This window comes from Balaenoptera borealis (genome assembly GCF_965194805.1).
Source record: "Balaenoptera borealis genome assembly, chromosome: 18".
In the NCBI taxonomy this organism is placed as follows: Eukaryota; Metazoa; Chordata; class Mammalia; order Artiodactyla; family Balaenopteridae; genus Balaenoptera; species Balaenoptera borealis.
In genome coordinates, this window is record NC_138877.1 from 25,832,372 (window position 1) to 25,856,357 (window position 23,986).

General features: G+C 35.6%; 1 protein-coding gene across 3 annotated transcripts in view; it reads left to right on the top strand.

Moving 5' to 3' along the window:
* The window catches only part of VWA8 (von Willebrand factor A domain containing 8), a 364,407-nt gene that overhangs the window by 69,792 nt on the left and 270,629 nt on the right, over positions 1–23,986 (top strand). For all 3 annotated transcript variants that reach the window (XM_082365255.1, XM_082365257.1, XM_082365256.1), the window contains 7 exons: positions 1,154–1,318; positions 1,910–1,959; positions 2,688–2,796; positions 4,802–4,906; positions 8,362–8,493; positions 10,747–10,881; positions 10,971–11,048. In XM_082365255.1, coding sequence (XP_082221381.1) covers positions 1,154–1,318; positions 1,910–1,959; positions 2,688–2,796; positions 4,802–4,906; positions 8,362–8,493; positions 10,747–10,881; positions 10,971–11,048 — 774 coding nt within the window. The remainder of the gene's footprint in view (positions 1–1,153; positions 1,319–1,909; positions 1,960–2,687; positions 2,797–4,801; positions 4,907–8,361; positions 8,494–10,746; positions 10,882–10,970; positions 11,049–23,986) is intronic.

The following is a 23,986-nucleotide window of genomic DNA, read 5'->3' on the forward strand; positions in this document are numbered from 1 at the left end:
TTTTTCCACAGAGTCTTCTAATATCCCACATGATTTATTTACTTATGTTTTTAGCTCATTGTCTGCCTCCCTCTACTAGATCATACTTTCACTAGGCCAGGAATTTTGTCATTGTTGTTATCTCAAACTTTAGAACAATGCCTGGCACATGGTAGGTGCTCAATGACTATTTGTTGAATTAATGAATAAGTGCAATGAAGTCTTTAGATGCCGTGATACAAGAGGGTATAAAGAGGACAACAGCAAGGGACCGGGGGGGGCTCTTCAAAGGCTGAAGAACAGTGAAGAGCCATTGGAAGGGTCAGGCAGAGAAGGAAGGTATGACATTTAATAGGTGACTGCTGTGGACCAGTTACTTTCATTTTCACATGCATTATCACGTTTAACTTTCGTAACAGCCATAGTAATATCGGTGATATTATTTCCACTTTATACATGAGAAAATTGAGGCTCAGAGGGTATGATAACAAGTTTTTGGTCACTTAGCTAGAATGTGCACCAAGCACTAGAGCCAGGATCTGTGACTCCAAAATCTACGCTGTTTCCGGTCTCAGCTCCACCATATGGTAGTTGCAGGAATGTGGGCAAGTTATGTAACTCCTTTGAACGTCAGTTTATTCATCCATGAAAAGGAATTAAATGTCTATTTGGATTCTGGTGAAAATTAAATGAGAAAAATTCATGGAAAGTGCTTATCATGTATTAAGTTTTCAAAGAATGTTACTTATTATTATTAACATACCTTGGTAGAAATATATCCATAAACATAGTTATTTATTGAAGGTCCCTGGGCAGTCTCTGCTCTGCTGGTGGTCTACCCCTCTAGAAGTACCATTTTATGACTTCTAGCTTGAACCAGTTTATTTTCCTTGCTCTTCGACTGTTCCTTTGTGTTATTGACTAGGGTTTAGAGATCTGACCCACATCACCTTTGTTCCTGGATGCTTCTCCTTTCAAACACCAGTCTTCATTTTGTGAGCCTTCCCTGGTATCCTGTTCCTGATTCCACTTTGCTCCCTTCCTTGACAGTTTGGCTTCGAGAGCATTCTCAAATACAGTTTACCCAGCAGTCAGGACATAAATTCCTTAGCCTGGCTCTTGCAGTTGTGATCTCTATCATTATGCTGCAATTTTTGATTTCTTACTCTTTTAGGATCATACCAAAACAGAATTGGATGCTTGGAAGATTGTCCGAGTTAGTGAAGATTTCCGAGTGATCGCCTTGGGCTTGCCAGTACCTAGGTACTCTGGGAATCCATTAGATCCCCCGCTCCGGTCGCGATTTCAAGCTAGAGATATTTATTATCTACCCTTCCAGGTAAGTAGGAACAAGGATAATTTATTTTATTTTTAAATTTTTATTTATTTTTAATTGAAGTATAGTTGATTTACAATATTAGTTTCAGGTGTTCAACATAGTGATTCGATATTTTCATAGATTATACTTCATTTAAAGTTATTCTAAAATATTGGCTACATTCCCTGTGCTTGTAGCTTATTTTATACGTAGTAGCTTGTATCTCTTAATCCCCTCTTCCATCTTGCCCCTCTTCCCTTAAGGATAATTTATTTTTTAAATAGTTTTCCTGTTTATAATAAATTCAATTACTATAAAAATATTACTATGTTTGTGGATGTCCCCCTCAGTAGTTGATGGAAAGAAAAATGGATATAAAGGTAAAGAAAATCTCTGGAAATTAGAAAGAAAAGTTATTGTGGTATTATTTGTCTGAAAGATTTTTTAAAAAGACCAACTCTTCTTTTAGAAATGACATGTATCAAGAAATGATTTTTTGCTATTAATTACATAGTGTCTGTTTAATTAAAAGGTTGAATTATGTCTGTCAAACATTTGCATTTAATGTTACATTCCTTATTAGTCAATTTGATATGTTTTATGTTATTTTAGGACCAACTTAAACTGTTGTATTCAGTTGGAGCCAATGTTTCTGCTGAAAAGTAAGTATTTCAGATATATATATGGACACTTAACATTGAATTTGTTTTGCCCATTCATTGATCAACTGATTCATTCATTCATTCAACAACTGTTTGAAGAATTTTTCAGTAGTTATGGAACCAGCTGATGATAAAGTTAATAAGACATGATCTTTGATGGCAAGAAACTCAAGATCTAGTAGAGTTTACAGATATGTGTATAAATACCTTACTTTAACACAGTGTGGTAAGGACCATAATTTCAGAGTATTGGGGGATGTTGGGGTTGAGACTTTGTAAGGGCTTCACAAAGGCATTGGCATTTGAGATGGGTCCTAAAGAATGAGTAGGCTTTTGACTGATAGAGAATGGAATTAAGGAATTCTAAGAAAAAGTTTTTAAAGCATGGCATGAGAGTATATGCCTTATTCTTGGGTCTATGAAAAGCTCCCGGAGGCTGGAGTTTGGATTTAGATGGAGAAAGGTGAGAAGTGACGCTGGCAGAGTAGTTTTGGGCCAGGTTATGAAAAACCTCACATATTGGGACAGATTTAAGAAATACATCTGTGAACCTAATCAGCTTCTGAGTTTGAAATGGAATATTATAATATGGGACTATTCCCTAAGAATTAAATAGTGATGTCAACTTTTTCGATTAATTAAATTGGCCCAGCTATTTTATATTTAACAGATTTTATGTATTATAACTATTAGAATAAAATTTAATATCACTTCTTGTTTTCCCCTAGAATTTCTCAACTCTTATCCTTTGCTACCACTCTCTGTTCCCAAGAATCTTCTACTCTTGGACTTCCAGATTTTCCTTTAGATAGTTTACCAGCCGCAGTTCAAATCCTGGTATGTATAAAATAAATTAATGACTGGTATACCCAAATGTGGCAAAGAAAACTTAAAAGTTAACCCTTGGAGATTAGTCATTTCCATTTGCCTTGTTATACTCTTCTATAAATATTGCAAGGCCTGAGATTAATTTGCTGTGCAGCCCAGGAAACTGTGCAGAGACCAGTGATGTGTTCTGAGTCCTTAAAGAGCTTACAGCCTTGGACGGGGGAAGGTAGACACGCAGCTCAGGTGAAAGTTCCACAGAGGGAAGGAGGACTTCTACTTGATCATGCAGAGGTCTGCGGTAGTGTAAGTCATGCCTCAGACTCGCCCCAACCTGAGGCAGGGGAGCTGGGACTTTCGCACTCAGCACCATCAGTCTCACTGGTTAGTAATCGTCCCAGGGGGCACATGTTCCCAGGCACTAGCTGCTCTCCCACTCTGGGAGCCAAGCTGGCTCCAGGAGCTCAAGGGCAGTTTTCTCTGAAAGACCTGCAGCAGCTGGCTGTTGGAAGGGAAAGCTGGGAGGCACATGAAGGAGGAAAATGGGTGAGGGGATTTGGTGGAAAACAGATGCTGTCCACCACAGTTTCACGAAGGTCATGACAGTAGTGTCTGGAGTGTTCCCCAGGCAGAGGGAACAGCATGGGCCAAAGTTGTTAAATTACAAAAGGGCCTGGTGTGTTTTTCGGAGAATGATAATAAATTGTATCACTGGAGCCAGCATGTGTGCCAAAGAGAAAGGTTAGGACCTTATTGTGAAGTGTTTTGCATGGTGAGTGAAGTTGGCTGGATTTTCTGGTGTGGAAGAAGTGGCCCATTAGACATTATTAAGTAGATGGGATGTGTGGCAATCAGATGTATGTTGGAGGAAGACACCTCTGCTGGCAGCGAGGTGAGGTGGGGGGAGCGTGGATGCACAGGGAACAGGTAGGAGACTCTGCTAAGGAGAGCATAATCCAAGGTAGCAGTGACACCACTTAGACAAGAGAGTTATTTTTAATCTCTTGTTGCTTTTTATTTTACGTTTCCTGAGGGTCAGTGAGTTAGGTTTCCCAGGTATTGTTTACACTGTTCTATACATCTGGAACAGCATTTTTCCTCCTATTTATCACATCTTCTACTTTTCATTCTTTTTGTTTTTTCCTTGGAACTTTTTACTTTGACAATTCTCAGATCTAAGAAAAAGTTCAAAAATAGCAAAACATAAATCCATAATCCCTTTAACTAGAATCACCAACTTTTAACATATTGCCACTTTTGTTTGCACTTTTTTTTTTCTAAACAATTCTGAAAGTAAATTGTAATCAGTATTCTTAAGTACTTCAGTATGCAACTTCTAAGAATTAGAACATTCTTCTACATAACCAGAACACTGTTATCACACCCTCAGCATGTTAACAATAATTCTGTAATGTCATCTAATAGACAGTCCATATTGAAATTTCCCTAGTTGTCCTTGTTAGTAGACTTTTTAAAGTAGGGTAAACCGAATTGGGAAAGCAATTTGGGGGGAAGGATTTGAGGATAATGAACACTTTCTAACTTTGTAGTTATAACAGTGAAGCTAGGAGTATGTGGATGAGATTAACTCAGATTAGGAGTAGAGGAAAAAGAGAAGGTACTTTGCAAGGAGTAGGATAGGGAAATGTGTTCAGACATGTAGTTTCAGACATGCTGAATGGGAGTCTATGGGATATCCATAGAGTCACATCTAATGGGCAATTGAGAGTTTAGGTCTAGAGCTCAAGAAAAAGGTCAGGACTGGAGACAGAGACATGGGAGCCATCAACACATACACGGCAGCTGAAAGATGAGAGTGGGTGAGTTTACCAAGGGAAAGGGTGTGGAACAGGAAGAGGAAACAATGAATATTTGCTTTTGTAGACTTCTGGAAAACATGAGAAACTTATTGGGTATTGTTTATAATGCAATTTCAATGTCATAGGTACATTTTGGTTAAATTTTCTGTGATTATTTTAGGTGTTCTTCATTCCTATGTATTTTTCCTCCTAAATAGGATTCCTTTCCTATGATGTCAATCGAACATGCAATCCGGTGGCTTTACCCGTACACTGTTTTACTAGGACATGAAGGGAAGATGGCTGTGGAAGTTGTTTTAAAAGTAAGTATCTGATGAGGATATATGTATGTGTATAGCTGATTCACTTTGTTATAAAGCAGAAGCTAACACACCATTGTAGAGCAATTATACTCCAATAACGATGTTAAAAAAAAAAAAGTATGTATCTGCTTCACTTTCTTTCCTTACCTTTCCCATTTTCTCTTCTTGTCCCTTCTTTTCCCTTCTTCTCATCTCTCTCTTACCCTTCTTTCCCACTTTTCTTTCTCTATCTTTCTTTCTTTCCCTTGTCTTCTCTTCTTTTCCACATGTGGAGGCATTGTCATGTCAGTAATGGGGCGTAAACATTCCTTCTGCATTTATTAGTAGGCATTCTACACTAAGGAAGAGCTTTTTATTCTCCTCCATGTATTTATTTATTCATTTATATCAATATGCACTTATGGATCCCTATTTTATTCAGTGGGTTATAATTGATTACTATCGTCATTTATTTTGATGCTAAAATTATCCCAGGTTTTGGCCAGTGGGAGCCACTTCAAGCGGACCCTTGGCAGAGAGTCATTGACTCACCCCAAATAATTCCTTTTTATGAAAGACTGTTTTTGTTTTTCTTACACAGTTTGGGTCAAGGTGTATAGATTTCTAAGGAGAAGGTAGAATGTGAACACTAAGCTGTTGTGGTCTTGTGTATAGGCCCTTCATTTTCTGGAGGCCAGAATTTGACATATGGAATGGTGTTAGTTTCTCCCTTATCCCAAAGAATACACAGGGTCTTTGGGAGTACAGAAGTACTCTCTATGCAGCTAATAATAGTGAGAAGGGCTCAGAAGAGTGGAACAATAGATTCTAGTTACTTCAGTGGGATTTTATTTCATATATCAGCCAACCCAAGAAACAGTATTTTCATTGACTGGTGATGTCAATAATAATAATAACAAAATAAAACCAACAAAAAGCCATTCCTCATAAATGCTAAAAAGTATAGTTAGGGGCAGAATCTAAAAGAAAAACATAAAGAAGCAAGGGGAAAGTAATGGTCAATAAAGAGGCAAAGGGAAGTAGAAGAGACAGCAAAGAATAGAAGCAGGGCTAGGGACAGTGAAATAGCAGCCACTGATGAAAGGGAAGAAAGGGGTTTGCTGTGTGTGTGAGAAAGGGTGAGGGAGAGGGAGGGGAAAGAGGAGAAGGTGGAAGGATGTTAAGGAGATAATGAGGAACCATTTGGAAATGGGGAAATTAATTCCTATGCTCAAGGAGTTAGGAAACTACCAGTCTGACTGTATAGTTCACTCAAAGATTCATTCCAGGCTCTGAAAAACAGAACTAGAACTCATCTTTGATTTAATTAACATCTGAGCTACTTTGGCATTGGTCATTGAAATAGAGTACCTAGTGTTTAAGAAAAGAGGCTGTGATTACAGATGAGCTCCCTAGATGCCCATCAGCACAAAGTCCACTGCCTTGGGAACAAGGATACATAGGGTAGAAGAAAATGTCAGAGTTCTGATAAAATGAAGCAATGTAAAGTTTTGTGACATGACCAGGAGAAGGTATTCAGTGTCTAGATAAGTCCGTTATGAACAAAGGTCTTCATTTTTACTAAGAAAACACTTTGATGCGTTTCTGGTCTCTAATTTCAAAATTAGTCATACAAATTCTATAAAGTTATAGAATACCTTTAAAGAGTTGAGTTTTCAAAAGAAAGTAGTCAGTGCTGCTTCATTTTGTTTGGCCTTTATTTTGACCTTTATAATTAAGGGGAACATAGAGCACTGATTGAGGGTCCATGTTACAAACAGGAATTATTTCAAATCTGATTGTAGAGTTTTAAAAAAAAAAGGAAAAAGGGGAATTTTGTTACTTACGTAAGAGAAGAAAAAGTGATTGTCTTTTCTCGCCTTAATTGTGTGAAGAATTATATATCTGTTTTACTCCTCAATTTCCTTTTTGATTAAGAGTCTTTAAATTTCCTATGCCAACAAATGGTAACTCACCTTGCACCTTGAGTTCTTTTCCTATTTTAGTGTATTCTAGCCTACTATTTTTATTCTACTGAAATATTTTAGTTTGAATTATTTATAAGGACATAACCAGTACAGCAAGTGTGGTTCAAGGCATTAGTGTTCATTTCTGGAATATAAATGCTCTGACATTAACCCTATTATCAAGTTAAACTGACATTACTATGGCTAGAGTGAAAACATACCTTTAAGCTCATATATATATTTTCTTAGAATTTAATGAGTGTAGGTTCTGAATTCCAATGAATTTAATTACTTGGCTAAGGCTTTACTCCTTTCCAATTGAACCTCCTTAAAATACAGTGTACCCTTTTTTTTTTTGGCATGAAATTATGGTGTCAATGATTGTTATTTGTCTACAGCATGGAAGCAATTCCTACCACATTGTGTGACACCATGGGAGTTTGCATATATAAATCGTGTAAAGTATAAAACTTATGTTTTTTATGGTAGCACAAATAAACAATTTTTCTTAGGCTTGGGAAGAGGAATGATTGTCTTGAGTACTTAAGACACTGCAATAAAGACATGATCTGGGCTGTTATGTTTACAGTGTTGAAGTTGAAAATAATTTTCTTCCCCAAAATATGTTTTCTAGAGTTGAGTCATTCTGTTGAATAAGCAGTAATCTGTTCTTTCATTGAGTTTCAACTCTTTCACTATAGTGATAATGTTCTAAAAGTATTGTAGGATTTGGGGGGAATAATTTCTGCCTGTTTAACACTAAAAATGAGTTAAGCTCCTCACATTGAACATACTGCTCTTAGTAGGGCATAGGATTTAATTAATTTTCAATTAGTATCCTCATTTTTCATATACTTATTTGTGTTCTCTGTGTGCATTTTTCATATAACGAGCTGGGATTAGGGGATGTAACCTAGTGTTAGAACATTGATCATTGGCCTACATGGAGAAAGAATCAATGGTCTGGGCCTTTTAAATCCAGTTTGACAAATATTGAGAACCTACACTGTAGAAGACACTGTGCCAGATACTGTGGAAGATTGATTGTTATACTTTATTGTAATCAGTTAAACTAACCACACCAGCAATCAGCAGACTGGTGTCCAGGCAGCTATTAACTTCGGTTGATTTAAGAAATGAACTGATATAGGCCTTATTTTAATTTCCTTTAGCATGTTTTCAAGAGTCTCATTATCCTTTTCTAGGAAACTGGAACCTTCGATTATCAAGCATTCTAGGCTGCAAACTTCTACCAGATCAGGAACTCAGCGATTCCATTTCTTGGCATTTAGTAAATTTTAGGGACTATTTTCATATCACCTTAGTAATTAGCTTAAGCAGAATGAATGGTATCTGTAAAAATAGGGGGAAAAATTCTCATTAATTTTTTTACCTTTATTTTTATAACATAGAGTGGGTTTCAGTTCTAATTAAGATGGAACCTTCCAGATATCCAACATTAATACTAAAATAAAAAGTAAATTACATGTCTTTCTGGTAATTTTACAGCGCTTTGAACTCCAAGATTCAAGAAGCTCTGTGCTTCCTGAAGAGGTTGTGAGAGTGGAGAAGATGACTGAAAACCATGTCTTCCAAGCTTCTGTGACCATCCGGATTGCAGAAAAAGAGGTGACCATTAAGGTAATGAGTGAATCAAGGTTTGCACTTTCTAAGATGTGCCTTGTTCTGTCCATTTTTATGACCTAAATTGGGTTTATGATTCCCTTATAAGTCTTCTTTGGTTCCATAACATCACATCTATATACGTGTATCTGTATATCTATATATCCAGAGTCATGTATGTTTGTAAACTGGAAACGTTCAGGAGAAACATAGGGATAGCTTTTCATCAAAAACCAAAGTCAGCCTCTGGGAAAATCAAATAAAGTGTTTAGTAATGAAAGCGTTTTGTGTTCTGAGTCCTTGGTAAGAAATAGTCATTGTTTTCAAACATATTTTAGCAACTAAGGAATGCTCTTTTTTTTTTTTTTTAAACTTTGGGTTTATTTATTTATTTATGGCTCTGTTGGGTCTTCGTTTCTGTGCGAGGGCTTTCTCTAGTTGCGGCAAGCGGGGGCCACTCTTCATCGCGGTGCGCGGGCCTCTCACTATTGCAGCCTCTCTTGTTGCGGAGCACAGGCTCCAGACACGCAGGCTCAGCAATTGTGGCTCACGGGCCTAGTTGCTCCGCGACATGTGGGATCTTCCCAGATCAGGGCTCGAACCCGTGCCCCCTGCATTGGCAGGCAGATTCTCAACCACTGCGCCACCAGGGAAGCCCAGGAATGCTCTTTTCAAATCAAATCTTTGTCAGCTACATGAAACAGTTAAAAGAGGAGCACTTGTAGTTGAACAATTTTTGAGAGGAGGGTAACGATATTTGGTCATAGAGCTCCAACTGCTTGCTCTGCCTCCCTTTTTTCTAACCCTTCCCTTGAGGGTCCTAAGAACCCTAAGAGGTGATAGGAAGCTGACACTAGGAAACACAGCCTGAAAAATACTGACGATTAGATTCTAAGTGAATGTAGGAAAGAATAAATGCTTGCCTTCTTATGTTACGACAGAGCAAGCATTCATGATAGGCTTTTTTGTTTGTTTGAACGTGATATTAGTAATACTTATTCAGGTCACTGTATTTACTCAATCATCAAAGGAAACATTGATTATGTCTACCATGAGCCAGGCTCTGTATTAAAATCCACTCAGTGCCTGAGGTGTACTAGTTACTGTATTTTTCTCTTCACATATATTATGCCATTTAAATCCCCCAGTAACCCCGGAGATAACTTTTATTATCTCCATTTTATAGATTAGAAAACAGATGTGAAGAGGGTAATCAATTCACCCATGGTCACTAGCTACCAAATGGCACAGCTGGGCCTTCTAGACAGCACATGACACTCTTCTGTCTCCTTCAGACAAGTGACCTCACAGCTGACGGTCTAGGATAGAGGCAGATGAGTAAGAACTGCATTGGAATGGCTACGGAGATGTAGAGACGGAAGTAACACCAGGAGTCAGGAGAAGGAGTAGAGAAAGTTTCAGAGAAGAGATGGGGCTTGAGCTAAGTCTTATGACACAGGAGTTTTCCAGTGGCCCAGGAGTGGAAAGGTGATAGGACATTTCAGGCGGTTTGAACAGAATGTCCAGGGACATGAGATATGAGTGAGCTTTCATGCTTCCCTTTGGTAATGGCTTTCTAACATCATTGCCTCCCGGCCCTTCAAGTTAGCCTTCTATGTTACCACCAGGATGATCTTTCTTAAAAACAAATCTGATCTTGTCACTTCCAAACTTGTAATTCTTTAGAGTTTGTGTTGTCTACAGTATGATCAAGTCTGGAGTCCCCAGCAGGGCATGGAAATCCAGGAGACTTTAATAAGGAGGAGATAGGAAATAAAAGGAAGTAGGTGTGAAGGATGGGAGGAGATTTTAAGAACAGATGCTTCTGAGTGGCAAACTAAAATAAGAGTGGAAGAAGATTTGTGGACAGTTTAGAAATCAGGAGATCTTTGGTGATTTTGGAGAATCCCAGTAGACTGATTTTAAATTCTGTGTTTATAACTGAAATTTGGGCAAAAACCTTCATTCTCAAGCAGTGACATTGTTATTATAAGTTATAAATAGTATGAAAATTACTTGATTCATATGAAAATGTCTGACAGCATAGGGCTTTAATTTTAGAGGGATGATTGATTTGGAAATTTGATGAAAACAATCATCAGATGTGTGAATGAGAAAATAATTGTTGCTCTATTGAAATATCAAAAACAGTATATAATTGAATTGAGCAGGAAATTAGTAGGGGCTTTTAAATGGCAGTTGTATGCTTTCATTTAACTATTATTTTGAGAAAAACATGTGCATATTATATTTACCTCTCTTTAATTATAGGTGCCAGCTGGGACCAGGCCATTAAGTCAACCTTGCACATCAGACCGTTTTATACAAACTTTAAGTCATAAACAACTACTGGCTGAAATGATGCAGTCTCACATGGTTAAGGACATATGTTTAATTGGAGGAAAAGTAAGAATAGCAGCCTCACTGCTAAGTTCTGTTTCCTGACTTTTGGTTGTTTTGACTTATCCCTTGAATGATTGTGTTTCCATTTGTAGGGTTGTGGAAAAACAGTCATCGCTAAGAACTTTGCAGATACCTTAGGATACAATATAGAACCTATCATGCTCTATCAGGTAATAAGTTCATTTTTAGCACTTGGACTATAAACATATACTTTTGGACCATCAGCAGAATTTGTGGATATTCTTCCTTCAGCTGTACCTGTTAATTTTGAAGTAGATAAATAACTGAAACAGCTATCAAGTTGGAGTGCAGCTATAATTATTTGAAATTTTTGAAAGTGTGTTCTAGGATATCTGATGTGCCCAACATACCAGGGTCTGTTTTTCAAGAGAGATCCATTTTACAAGCATGTGTACACACACACAGTACATATAATAGTAATTTGGAAATCTAAACAAAATAGGTTTCAGCAGCAGTGGGAGATAATTAGGTATTCACCAAATAGATTATTATTTTTTTATTGTGGTAAAATGTACATAACATGAAATTTACCATTTTAACCATTTTTTTAATTTTATTTTTTTTTCTTTTACTGAATATTTATTCTTAATTGAAGTATAGTTGTTTTACAATATTGTGTTAACTTCTGTACAGCAAAGTGATTCAGTTATATATATGTATACATTCTTTTTTAAATTCTTATCCATTATGGTTTATCTCAGGATATTGAATATAGTTCCCTGTGCTATACAGTAGGACCTTGTTGTTTATCCATTCTATCATTTTAATCATTTTTTTTAGTGTACAACTCACTGGCATTAAGTACATTCACAATGTTGTGAAACCATCACCACTAGCTATTTCTAGAACTCTTTTATATTCCCAAATAGAAACTCTATAACCATTAAATAATAAATTCTCTGCCTCCCTGTAGACCCTGGTAACCTCTATGTGACTTTCTGTCCCTATGAATTTGTCTATTCTAGGTACCTCATGTAATGGAATCATACACTTTTTTTTTTTTAAACATCTTTATTGGAGTATAATTCCTTTACAATGGTGTGTTAGTTTCTGCTGTATAACAAAGTGAATCAGCTATACATATTCATATATCCCATATCTCCTCTCTCTTGCGTCTCCCTCCCACCCTCCCTATCCCACCCCTCTAGGTGGTCACAAGGAATCATACACTTTTTGTCCTTTTGTCTCTAGATTATTTTACTTAGCATTATGTTTTCAAGGTTCATCCATGTTATAGCATATCTCACACGTTCATTCCTTTTTATGACTGAATAATATTTTTGTTTATCCATTCATATGTTGATGAACACTTGGGTTGTTTCTACCTTTTGGCTATTGTGAATAATGCTACAATGAAGACGGGAGTACAAGTATCTGTTTGAGTCCCTGCTTTCATTTCTTTTAGGTATATATGTTGGAGTGGTATTGCTGAATCATATTGTAATTCTACCTTTAACTTTTTGAGGAGCTGCTAAACTGTTTTCCATAGCAGCCACACCATTTTACATTCCCACTAGCAGCGCATGAGGGTTCCAGTTCCTCCACATCCTTGTCAACACTTGTGATTTCCTGTTTTTTTGTTTTGTTTTGTTTCTGTGTTCCTTTTGGTTTGCTTTTTATAATAGCCATCCTAATGGGTGTGAAGTAGTAACTCGTGGTTTTGATTTGCATTTCCCTAGTGACCAATGATATTGAGCATCTTTTCATGTGCTTATTACCATTTATATATCTTATTTGGAGAAGTACCTTTTCAAGTTCCTTGCCTATGTTTTAATTGCATTGTCTTTTTGTTGCTGAACTGTAAGAGTTCTTCATATATTCTGTATATTAAGGCATTCTCAGATATATTATTTGCAAATGTTTTCTCCCATTCTGTGGGTTGTCTTCTCACTCTCTTGATAGTATCCTTTGATGCACAAAAGTTTTTAATTTTGATGAAGTCTAATTTATCTTTTTGTTGTTGTTGCCTGTGTTTTTGGTGTTATAGTCAATAAATCATTGCCAAGTCCAATGTCATGAATTTTCCCCTATGTTTTCTTCTAAGAGTTTTACAATTTTAGGTCTTACATTTAGGTCTCTAACCCATTTTGATGTAATTTTTGTATATGGTGTAAAGTAAGTATCCAACTTCAATCTTTGCATGTGGATATCCAGTTTTCCCAGCACCATTTGTTGAAAAGACTGTCTTTTCTCCATAGGATGATCTTGGCAGTCTTGTAAAAAATCAACTGACCATATACGTGACGGTTTGTTTCTGGGCTTTCTGTTCTACTCCATTGGTTTATATGTCTGCCCTTATGTCAGTATCACACTGTTTTAATTACCATAGGTTTATAGTAAGTTTTGAAATCAGAAGTATGAGACCTCCAACTTTGTTTTCTTTTCCAGGATTGTTTTGGCTATTCAGGGTCCCTTGAGATTCCAGATGAATCTTAGGATAGGTTTTTTCTATTTATGAAAAAAAAAAAGTTGAGATTTTGATAGAAATTGCAATGAATCTATAGATCATTTTGGGTAGTATTGTCATCTCAATATTAAATCATCTATTCTGTAAACATAGATGAATTTCTGTTTGTTTATGTCTTTTTAAATTTTTTTCAGCAATGTTTTATAATTTTCAGTGTACAAGTCTCATCACCTTGGTTAAATTTATTCTTAAGTATTTTTGAATGGATTATTCTGGTGGATGTACATGCTGAATATAGTATTATAGAAAAGCAAACTTACAGCTGGTGTTTTTACAGAGTGAAATTTTCTGTCATGTATTTTTTTGTAATGATATCTCTAAGACATTTTTATCCTGCTAATTTACCGATTTCTACGTATTCATGTTTGGCTGGTTATGGTATCTTTTTACTTCTAGCAGAGTCTCTGTTTTTTATTCTTGGAACAATTTTGGATAGTGGATGTGATATATTATTTACTTAAATTTTAGGAAGCACTTTGTGTTTTTAGTTTATTCTTTTGTTTAACTTTTTAATTATTACTGACAATAAATATATTTATATTAAAATTGTTCTTATTTTTGAAAACCGACATTTAAACCAGTTTCTTGCTGTGACCTTATCATAGAAAATTTTGTTAACAGCTCATATTTCAAATGATTCTGTTGAGAGTTTTTTCATGCTGCTTTCAGTTACTTTGTGCCTATTGGTTGAATTGGCCAAAGTTAGAAGCAATTATAATCACATGGTACTGGTAACTTTTGGGCTATAAGCAGAAAAATCTATTGTAAAAGATATTTGAGAATTCTCCCTGAAATTAATTTTTTTTCTTTCTTCTGGGTAACTTAACTCATTCAAAGCACTAAGGTATCATTTAGTATTTTGAGTTACTTTGAAAAGAATTTTGGAAATGAAAGAGAAAGCATCCTGCCTTGGTATAAAACTGTGGAGGATTTATATACCTCCTACTATTTTGTACAGTTTTTGTTATATTTCTAGAAATACAGGTAAAGGTAGTTATATAAAAAAAGAAGAAAAGGTAATTAAGATAATTAACTGATTAAGGACTTAAATGATTCAAATATTTACTAAGAAATACTCCATGATTTTAAAAGATGAAATTTATGAAGAAGCATATGATCCAAGCTTATGAAATCATGAAGAATATAAATCAAGGTGAAGAGACTTAAACCAGTACTGATATCCCGAGTCTTGAGCAATAAACATGTAGGGGAAAGAAAATAAATTTCTACATTGTACAGCAGGTGACAAGTCTTGGAACCCACTGAAAATATATATATTTATATATATTTTTCGAAAATATATTTTAAAGTGAGTCTTTATGAATTGATTCTAGGTCTACTGGATTTTTTAAGGGAAATAAGGAAATTGGCAGGAGAGGAGAGTATATTTTTTGCTTAATTCATGGAAGATGCAATGACGAATACCCTGCCCTCTTAGAAAATTACCCTCTTGGTGATGGTTAGCTCAATATTCTAGTTCATCTGTCTATAACTTTCCATAGCTCAGGTTAGAAGTGATCTGAGGATGGCATTTTATCATCTCACCAACGTGTTAACCATCAACTTTCTAGTTTCCCATGAAGATACTTTTCTACCAAATAATGGAGAGAAAAAAAATCCCAAATCATCAATATATTTTTAAAACAAGTTAAATTTTATTATAAATATATCATATTCCACTTATAAGTCTAGGATAAATACAAGCATAACTTAACCTTTCCAGCTGCCATTGCTTTGAAATCATATGGAGAAGACCTTTTGAGGATAATATTTCTTTTCTCTTTGACTCCATCCCCATTTATTAGTAATATTATTTCTAAAATTGTACACATTATTATTCTGTACATGAAAATAAAAACTCCCATTCTATGAAAGCTGGAAATAATTTATGCCTCATCAATTTTTTCCAGACAGTACTCTTTCTGTATTAGATTTCTGTAGTCAGTTTATGGTGATTCTTACACTGTAGTGATAAATTATCCTATGAGCATATGCTTGAACTGTGAAGATTGCAGTCACCTCATCCTGCTATCCATTAAAAGAACCAAACAAGAGAGTATGTATGTATCTATCAATTAAGCTCTCTCAGCTCCACTGAAAAACTACCGAAAGTATCCTGCCATTGAGAATGTTATCTTTATGCATGAAAGAATTAGTTTAATAGGTTGAGAACAGATTTTCTTATATATTTTTGGAGAGTGACAATAAGTTCACAAAAATATTATTTTATTTTAATGTATTTTTTAACTTTCCTGTTGTTTGTTGATTGATAAATAAACAAAGGTAGGAAAATTATACTATTCAATTTGATGGCAGACCATTCTATTACCTGATACTCTTCTGAGATATGAAGTCAGTCTCTTCTAATTTTTGCCACAGGGTAAGATCATTTAGACATATCTTATTGATCTTCTATCTGACAAACATGGGTGATGATATTCAAAAGGCACACAAGTTTTGCCATAAGAATATTTTGCCCATCCTCAGCATGCACACTATCTACCTTATAGATGTCCTTCAAGGATTGGGAAAACTGGTACAGAGATAAGGAAAGTAATCACATATTCTGAAAACCCCTTTTCCAATTTTGCTTTTCTGCTCATTAGTCTTTAGAGAAATGTCTGGGAGAAAAAAATGGTTTCTGAAGTATAGACTTCAGAAAGGGATAGAGAAGTGTAATAATGGGAACATGTTTTGTAGGTGAGTTTGTTTCTTTCTCTCTCCATATGGCTTCTTTCCAGGAACTGGATCAAAGCATATATTAGGCACCGTATTGACATTTGCAGGTTTTGTAAGCTGTTAATTAGTTGGTTTTCATGATAGAAACCAAGCTCCTGAGATTCTTTTTGCTTATAATTTCATATTTATTAGTAGCGTTCATCTATTTCTTTGGGACAGAGAAACTAATTTAATAGGATTAAAGATTAGATTTTGGTTTTATAATAATATAGCCCATATTAACGAAAAATTTCTAGAAGTTTGACCCAACATAGAGAATTTAGTGGGAATAAGTAAGTCAACATCTGTTTTCCTAGAAGATGTAGAGATTTCCCTGTTACTTGTACATGTATAAAGCTACACTTAATATGTGGGTTTTGCCTTATTTTTAGACTTGACTATTTTTAGAACTGGATTTCATATGAAGAAAAAGAAAAACAGAGCCTTTACACAGATTTGTGGCAGTACATAAAATAAGTTTTATAATAGGTTATAAAAATCTTAAATCATTTGGCTCAAGTGTTAGGTCAGATTCTTTTAACTGGTTATTCTTTTTTTAGTGTTGAAGTCAGTGATTTCATAGTATTGAAGACATACAGGTTATTATTCTTTTCTTTCACAACCAGATAAGGGCATATTTCCAGATTTCTTTCCACACCATCGTAAACAGCACCAGTTCTGAGATCTCGTTTTTCTGTTTAAGTACTACTTGGATTAAAAGCCAAGTCAACTCCAATCAAAAATTAAGGTCAAATAAGTTTAAGAGACTTATAATGAACATAATCACTGTCTAAAACATGTTGAAGTCTTAGGATCATTTTTGACCCCTTAGCTAAGTTTTTCTTCCTATAGCTAAACTCAAACCAAATCCTTTTCTTCATCTTCCATCTAATCTACAATTCCTCCTTCTTCCTGTGTATCCTAATACAGTGGAAATATCTTGACCTTTTATTCTCTCTCATTTGTTTTCACTGCCCTATGTCTTGGACTTTTTTACTTGCTTCTTGTCTTTGTCTTGAATTTGCACTTTTTTCATGAAGATTTCAAGAGTCTGTATTCATTTAAGTGGTTTGTATTCAACCTCAGAGACTAGCTTTCTGTATGATTCTGTAGATCACTTTGTTTTCTTGATTTATTTTGCTGTAATCTGTCATCCTTTCTGTCTTCTTAGTATTTTTTCTTTTTCCCACAAAGAATAACCTTCATAAGGCTATCTAGGAATTTACTTGGCTCAATTCCTTCAAATTTCTTTTATTACAAAATTCATTTTTAAAAAATTTATGTCATCATGCAAGTTCTACATCCTCTGAATTTTGAAATAGAAATGATAAACTGAGAGTAGTTGTCTTTTCCTAGAGCTCTTCCTCATTCTTTTTCTTTTATAGTTGCATATTATTCCATCATGTGGCTATACCAGAGTTTATTCAACCAGTCTCCTATATATGGACAATTGGGTTGTTTCCAATATTTTGTAATTACAAACTAAGTTGCAATGAATAACCTTTGCATATGTATTTTCACATTGTTAGAAGTGTATCTTCAGGATTAATTCCTAGAAGTGGAATTGTTAGGTCAATAGGTAAATGTATGTGTAGTTTTGTTAGGTATTGCCAAATTTTCCTCTGTAAGGATTATACCATTTTGCATTCCCACCAACAATGCCAACAGAGAGGGCTGCCAAGCTGTTTAGTGTTTGCCAATTTGATGGTTAGAAATGGTATCTAAGGAGTAGTTTTAATTTGCATTTCTTATATTAGGAAAGAAATTGAAAATCTTTCCTATTTTTAAAGGCCATTATTACGGTCCTTAGTAAATTATCTGTTCGTTTCTTTTGCCCATTTTTCTACTAAGTTTTTGGTCTTTTTTCCTCTCAATTTTTAAGTTTCTAATATTAGGCATATTTGCTTTTTATCTATGATATATGCTGCATATATTTTTCTCTCAGTTTGTCAGTTATACTTTGATTTTATTTATGAATAAATTAGTTTTTGCCTTGTAAATTAAAAAAATTTGTAGTTAAATTTATTAATATTTTATTTTATTGCATCTAGATGTTGAGTCATGGCTAGAAAGCCTTTCCCTATACCCAGGTTAAGGAGGAATTCACTCATGCCTTTTTCAGCTTCTAGGTTGACCTCTGTCCAGTTCTTGCACATAACCCCTTATATTTTAGAACCAGCAGTGGAGTACTGGGTCTTTCTCAAGCTGCCATCTCTCTTTCTGACCACAGCTGAGAAACATCCTCCAACCTTAAGGACTCAAATTATAAGATTGGGTCCACATGGGTAATCCAGAATAATCTCCCCATCTCAAGGTCATTAACTTAACCACGTCTGCAGAGTTCCTTTTGCCATGTAAGGTAACATATTCACAGGTTCTTGGGATTAGGATATGGATATCTCTGTGGAGGGTATTATTCTGCCTACTACACTGACCATTCTGGAAGATCACACCACTGAGAACATTGCCACTGATGGTATTTGAGTTACAAATGTAGCACACCTCTTTCAGTCTATATAGTTTTCATATGCATAGTGATTCTACATGTAGCTGCAAGCATCCAACTTCATATTTTTGGTGTAGCTGTGCCCATACATTTGTTGAAGTATGTATTATTTTTTAACAAGTTATTTTCCCTATAATAAAATGTAGGCATTATCCTGAATTCTTATTTGAAATTATGTGTATAGGTATATTATATTGCCTATGGGTTTTTTTCAAGGCTATAAAGCAAAAATTACAAAATATTGTTTATAAAATGGGGGTGTTTATAAACTAGGGTGGGTCTAACAGGATTGAGAACGCAGCAGGTTAGACCACAGCATAGGTCTTGGTGTAAAGAAGATACTCAGCTGAATAGGCACCATCCTACAGGCTTGGGAAATCTTAAACTATTTTAAGTAGAATGACTTTTGTTTTTAAGTATGTAAGGGACAGATGTGATTATTCAAACATTGTTGTCATTCTCCCCATCAAACACATTTAAGAACTCTTCCATTTATAGCGTTCTCTAATGCAGAAAAGCAATAGAATTATTTAGATCAATTTCTGATTTTTGAGAACTAATTAGTTCTTACAGGATAAGGCAGGAGGCTGTTTTGAGACAAATTCATTTCAGTTTTAGAATTACAATTTTCTGTGTATTTCCTATGTTTTTCAAACATAAAATTTTGTGACAATTTAATAATAGCTTTCTGCAGCCTCTTTGAAGTGATTCAAGTTATTTACTAAAATTTATAATTACTCTAAAATAGGCCAGTAAAGTGGTATTTCCTGGCTTTCAGAATTAAGGATGAGAAACAACAGGTCCTAGCTTATTAATTTTCAAGTCATTTTCTTGCCTACTAGACTGTACATCTTTAAAAACAGTAAGTAACAGACAGTGAGGCTCACTCTGAGATGAGAGGAAACTGGGTTGAGGCCCTAAAAGTATCGTCTGTTTTTATTTGGAATGCTTTCCTTCACATTAGCTTGATTTGCTTTAGAATGCTAGTGTTCTTGTTACATCACAGTTTGTTTTTCAGTATTGGTCTGTTTTTCTACTTGCTAGCTTTTCAAAAACAACATAATAGAAAGGAGGAATGCAGGAGTTTACAAAAATCAATGGTTGTTTTCAACTGATAGAAGTCCATCTCAACAGTGTATTATTTTTATAATTGAAACTTTGTGAAACATATCTTAGGCTCTTGTTTTGGTGGAGAAATCATCTCAAAAGCTGAGTGTAATGACAGTTGTAGTATTTTATGTTAAGCTTGCAATTAGAACTACTTGGAGTGTTTATATGATAGGACATAGTACAAAGTTATGTATTGAAAAGGTAGGCAATTTGCTGGTTCAACTTGATAACCTATTAAACTTCTATATTCTAAAAACGCAAAGTGTATCTTAAAGTTTAACTGTGCAATATGTGTTATAAAGGTTCATCTTGTTGTATTTGAATAAATTTGCCAGTTAAAAGGCAGTAAGTTTTACATTTGCTTTTTTAAAAAAAGTATCCAAACATGATATTCAAATCTTTTATAACTTTGCAAGTATGCACTAGACTCCTTATTTAATTGAAACAGTGTACATTTTAAGTAACGGACAACATCTTTTGTGTTATGTTAACAAATTTAGTTATCATGAGGTATTTATTAGATTTATAAAAACACACTAGGAGGCCTTTGGGCATGTGTATAAAAATAAACATTACGGTAAGACCAAATCCATTCGCTCAAGGAAGAAAACAAAAGCAACCAAGGAATCCTACCAAATAAGGAATTCCAGCCTGAAAGGTATTTCATTTACCATCCTTGGTGATCCAGAAACATAGGATCCATAAACTGGAAGAGGGAAAGAATTTCAAATTTGAGGATTCTCTGTGGAATAGCTCCAAACTTAAGGACACTGTGTGATGAAGTCGCAGTACTGTTGTTGAGAACAACTTGTTATGCTTAACCATCTCCATTAGTTAGGACTTTTGTTTTAAATGTACTTTACAGTAATTTTGATTAGGGGTCTTAGGGCAATCTTTTAAGGGTCTTCAGGAATTTATAGTCACCAGAGATTACTGTAAGAGTAAGGATTTGCTGAAGGTTAGTGAGATTAATGATGAAGTTATGTATTTATATTCTTATGGGGAACATGTCAAGAAAGGAAAGAAAGAGGATATAACTTTGACTTGATTTTTTATTTAATTAATTAATTTATTTATTTTTGGCTGCATTGGGTCTTCATTGCTGTGCGCGGGCTTTCCCCAGTTGTGGCGAGCAGGGCCTACTCTTCCTTGCGGTGCGCAGGCTTCTCATTGCGGTGGCCTCTCTTGTTGCAGAGCATGGGCTCTAGGCGCGTGGCCTTCAGTAGTCGCGGCATGTGGGCTCCGTAGTTGTGGTTCATGGTCTCTAGAGTGCAGGCTCAGTAGCTGTGGCGCACGGGCTTAGCTGCTCCACGGCATGTGGGATCTTCCCGGACCAGGGTTCGAAACTGTGTCCCCTGCATTGGCAGGTGGATTCCTAACCGCTGAGCCGCCAGGGAAGCCCCATAACTTTGATTTGATTTTGACTTTCACAAATTTCTGTAAGTACAGTATGTTTTATAAATATGTTTTATTCTTGGAAATAAAAAGTAAATATGTACTTCTCAGCTATGTCATCTAGTTGCCTTTTATGATTTCTAAGTGCTTTGTTTTTCTATTCTTCCCCTATTAAAAAACCCCAATTACTCAGCATCCAGCCCATTTTCTGAATACATTCAATTTTATTGCTGATTTACAAACCAGTCTCATAGTAGAAACAGAGCTTTCTGAGGTGTTTGAACTGAAAACCATTTGGCAGAACCAGAGAGACAGTCAAAAAGAACAGCAAAGGGAAAGGCATTAACAGGCAGAGTTCAACTAGTGCCTGTGGGAACTGAATTGAAGTAGCTTGGGGTTTAAGCTTGTAAAAGCAGTGAAAATCCTGATTTTACAGTCTATTGACTACTGTTGAGAAATTAACAACCTGAAGAGGGACCTTGGCCAGCCCAGCTCCTGGGATGCTTCCTGTTCCTTTCCTGTGGTTCCCTGAAGCTCTCCCAGATTCAGGTAGCTGCTGGCTGGCAGCCTCTGTGCAGGTGAGGAGTGGTGCGCATTATGCCCTCACATAGGTGGGAAGATGAACAGGGTGGGAGGGTTGCCCTGCTACCATCAGCAGTCTGTTTCTTTAACCTTAGCAAACCTTTTTCAGTGCTGCTTCAAGCAGGAGACTCCACGTTTATCCTCAGTGATGCTCCCTGAATCCATTAACTCTTCCTTATCTCCCACATAGTGAAAGGTGTTTGCTGCACAGTATCTCCCATGGGGGAGCGATTCAGAGAGAGCAGCTCTAGTTTTGTGAGGAAGGTTCCAAAAGGGACACATTAAGCCAATAGAAAGCGTTGTCGAGTATTGCAGCCACGGCACACTTCTTAGCTTTCTCCCCATCCGCCATACCCACCCCACAGCCAATTGTTAGTCTAACATCATTTGCTTTTTGCAGGATCCGCTATAGCTATGGACATCTCCAGTAGCTCTAACCCACCATCCCTGGACCCATTTTTGAGAATTTGCTGGAAAATGCATTTGGCATATGAAATTTTACTTTATAGAGTTTTTAAGAACACATCAGTTATGTCAGTTGGACATTAATAGACACTTATTCCTCTCTCACGCATGCAAGCTCACTCTCAGGATGACACTGAAGTTCTATTTTCTTAGCCAATTTCAATTATATGATACAGAGTTATCAACTATAGTCACCATGTTCTGTGTTATATACTCAGATCTTAATTCATCTTATACCTGAAACTTTGTACCCTTTTACCAACCTCTTCCTATTTCCCCCACCCCTCAGTCCCTGACAACCACTCTTCTACTGTCTATTTCTAAGAGTTTGACTTTTTTTTTTTAAGATTCCATGTACAAGCAATTGCATGCAGTATTTTGCTTTGTCTGTCTGGCTTATTTCACTTAGCACAATGCCCTCAACGTCCAGCAAATGGCAGAACTTCCTTCTTTTTCATGGCTGAATAATATTCCTCTGTGTGTGTGTGTGTGTGTGTGTGTGTGTGTGTGTGTGTGTGTGTGTGTGAGAATCACAATTTCTTATCCATTCATTCATCAATGGACACTCTTGGCTATTGTGAATAATGCTGTAATGAACATGGGAGTGCAGATATCTCGATATTCTGTTTTTGTTTTCTTTGGATGTATACCCAGAAGTGGGATTACTGGATCATATGGTAGTTCTATTTTTAAGTTTTTGAGGTACCTCCATAATGTTTTCCATAGAGGCGGCACCAATTTACATTCTCACCAACAGTGCACAACGGTTCCCTTTTCTTCACATTCTCACCAACATTTGTCATCTCTTGTTTTTTGTTTTGTTTTTGTTTTTTTTGGATGATAGCCATTCTAACATGTATGAGGTGATATCTCATTGTGGTTTTAATTTGTATTTCCTTGATGATGAGTGATGTTGAGCACCTTTTCATGTATCTGTTGGCCATTTATATATCTTCTTTGGAAAAATATGTATTCAATTCCTCTGTCCATTTTTTAATCAGATTTTTTTTGCTATTGAGTTATATGAGTTCTTTATATATTTTAGATATTAACCTTTATCAGTTATCTGATTTGAAAATAGCTTTTTCCATTCAGTAGGTTGCCTTTTCATCGTGTTGTTGGTTTCTTTGCTGTGCAGAAACTTTTTCTTTTTAGTCTGATGTTGTCCCTCTTGTTTCTTTTGGCTTTTGTTGCTTTTGCTTTTGGTGTCAAATCCAAAAATTATTGCCAAGACCAAGGTCAAGGACCATACCACCTATATTTTCTGCTAGGAGTTTTATGGTTTCATGTCTTAACATTCAAGTCTTTAATCCATTTTGAAGTGATTTTTGTGTATTGTGTAACTGAGGGTCCAGTTTCATTCTTTTGCATGTGGCTATACAGTTTTCCAGATACCATTTATTGACACCATTACTGAATATATATTCTTGGCTCCTTTGTCATGAACTTGTTCACCGTATATGTGTGGGTTTATTTCTGGGCTGTCCATTCTATCGATCTATGTGTCTGTTTTTATGGAAATACCATAAAGTTTTGGTTAGTATAGCTTTGTAATATAGTTTGAAATCAGGAAATGTGATATTTCCAACTTTGTTTTTCTTTCTCAAGATTGCTTTAGCTATACAAGGTCTTTTATGGTCCATACAAATTTTAGAACTGTTTAATTTATTTCTGTGAAAAATGCCATTGAAATTTTGATAGGATGGCATTGAATCTGTAGATTTCTTTGGGTAGTATGGACATTTTAACTATATTAATTCTTCAGTCCTTGAGTGTAAATATCTTTCCATTTATTTGTGTCTTCTTCAATTTCTTTCATCAATGTCTTATAGTTTTCAGTTATG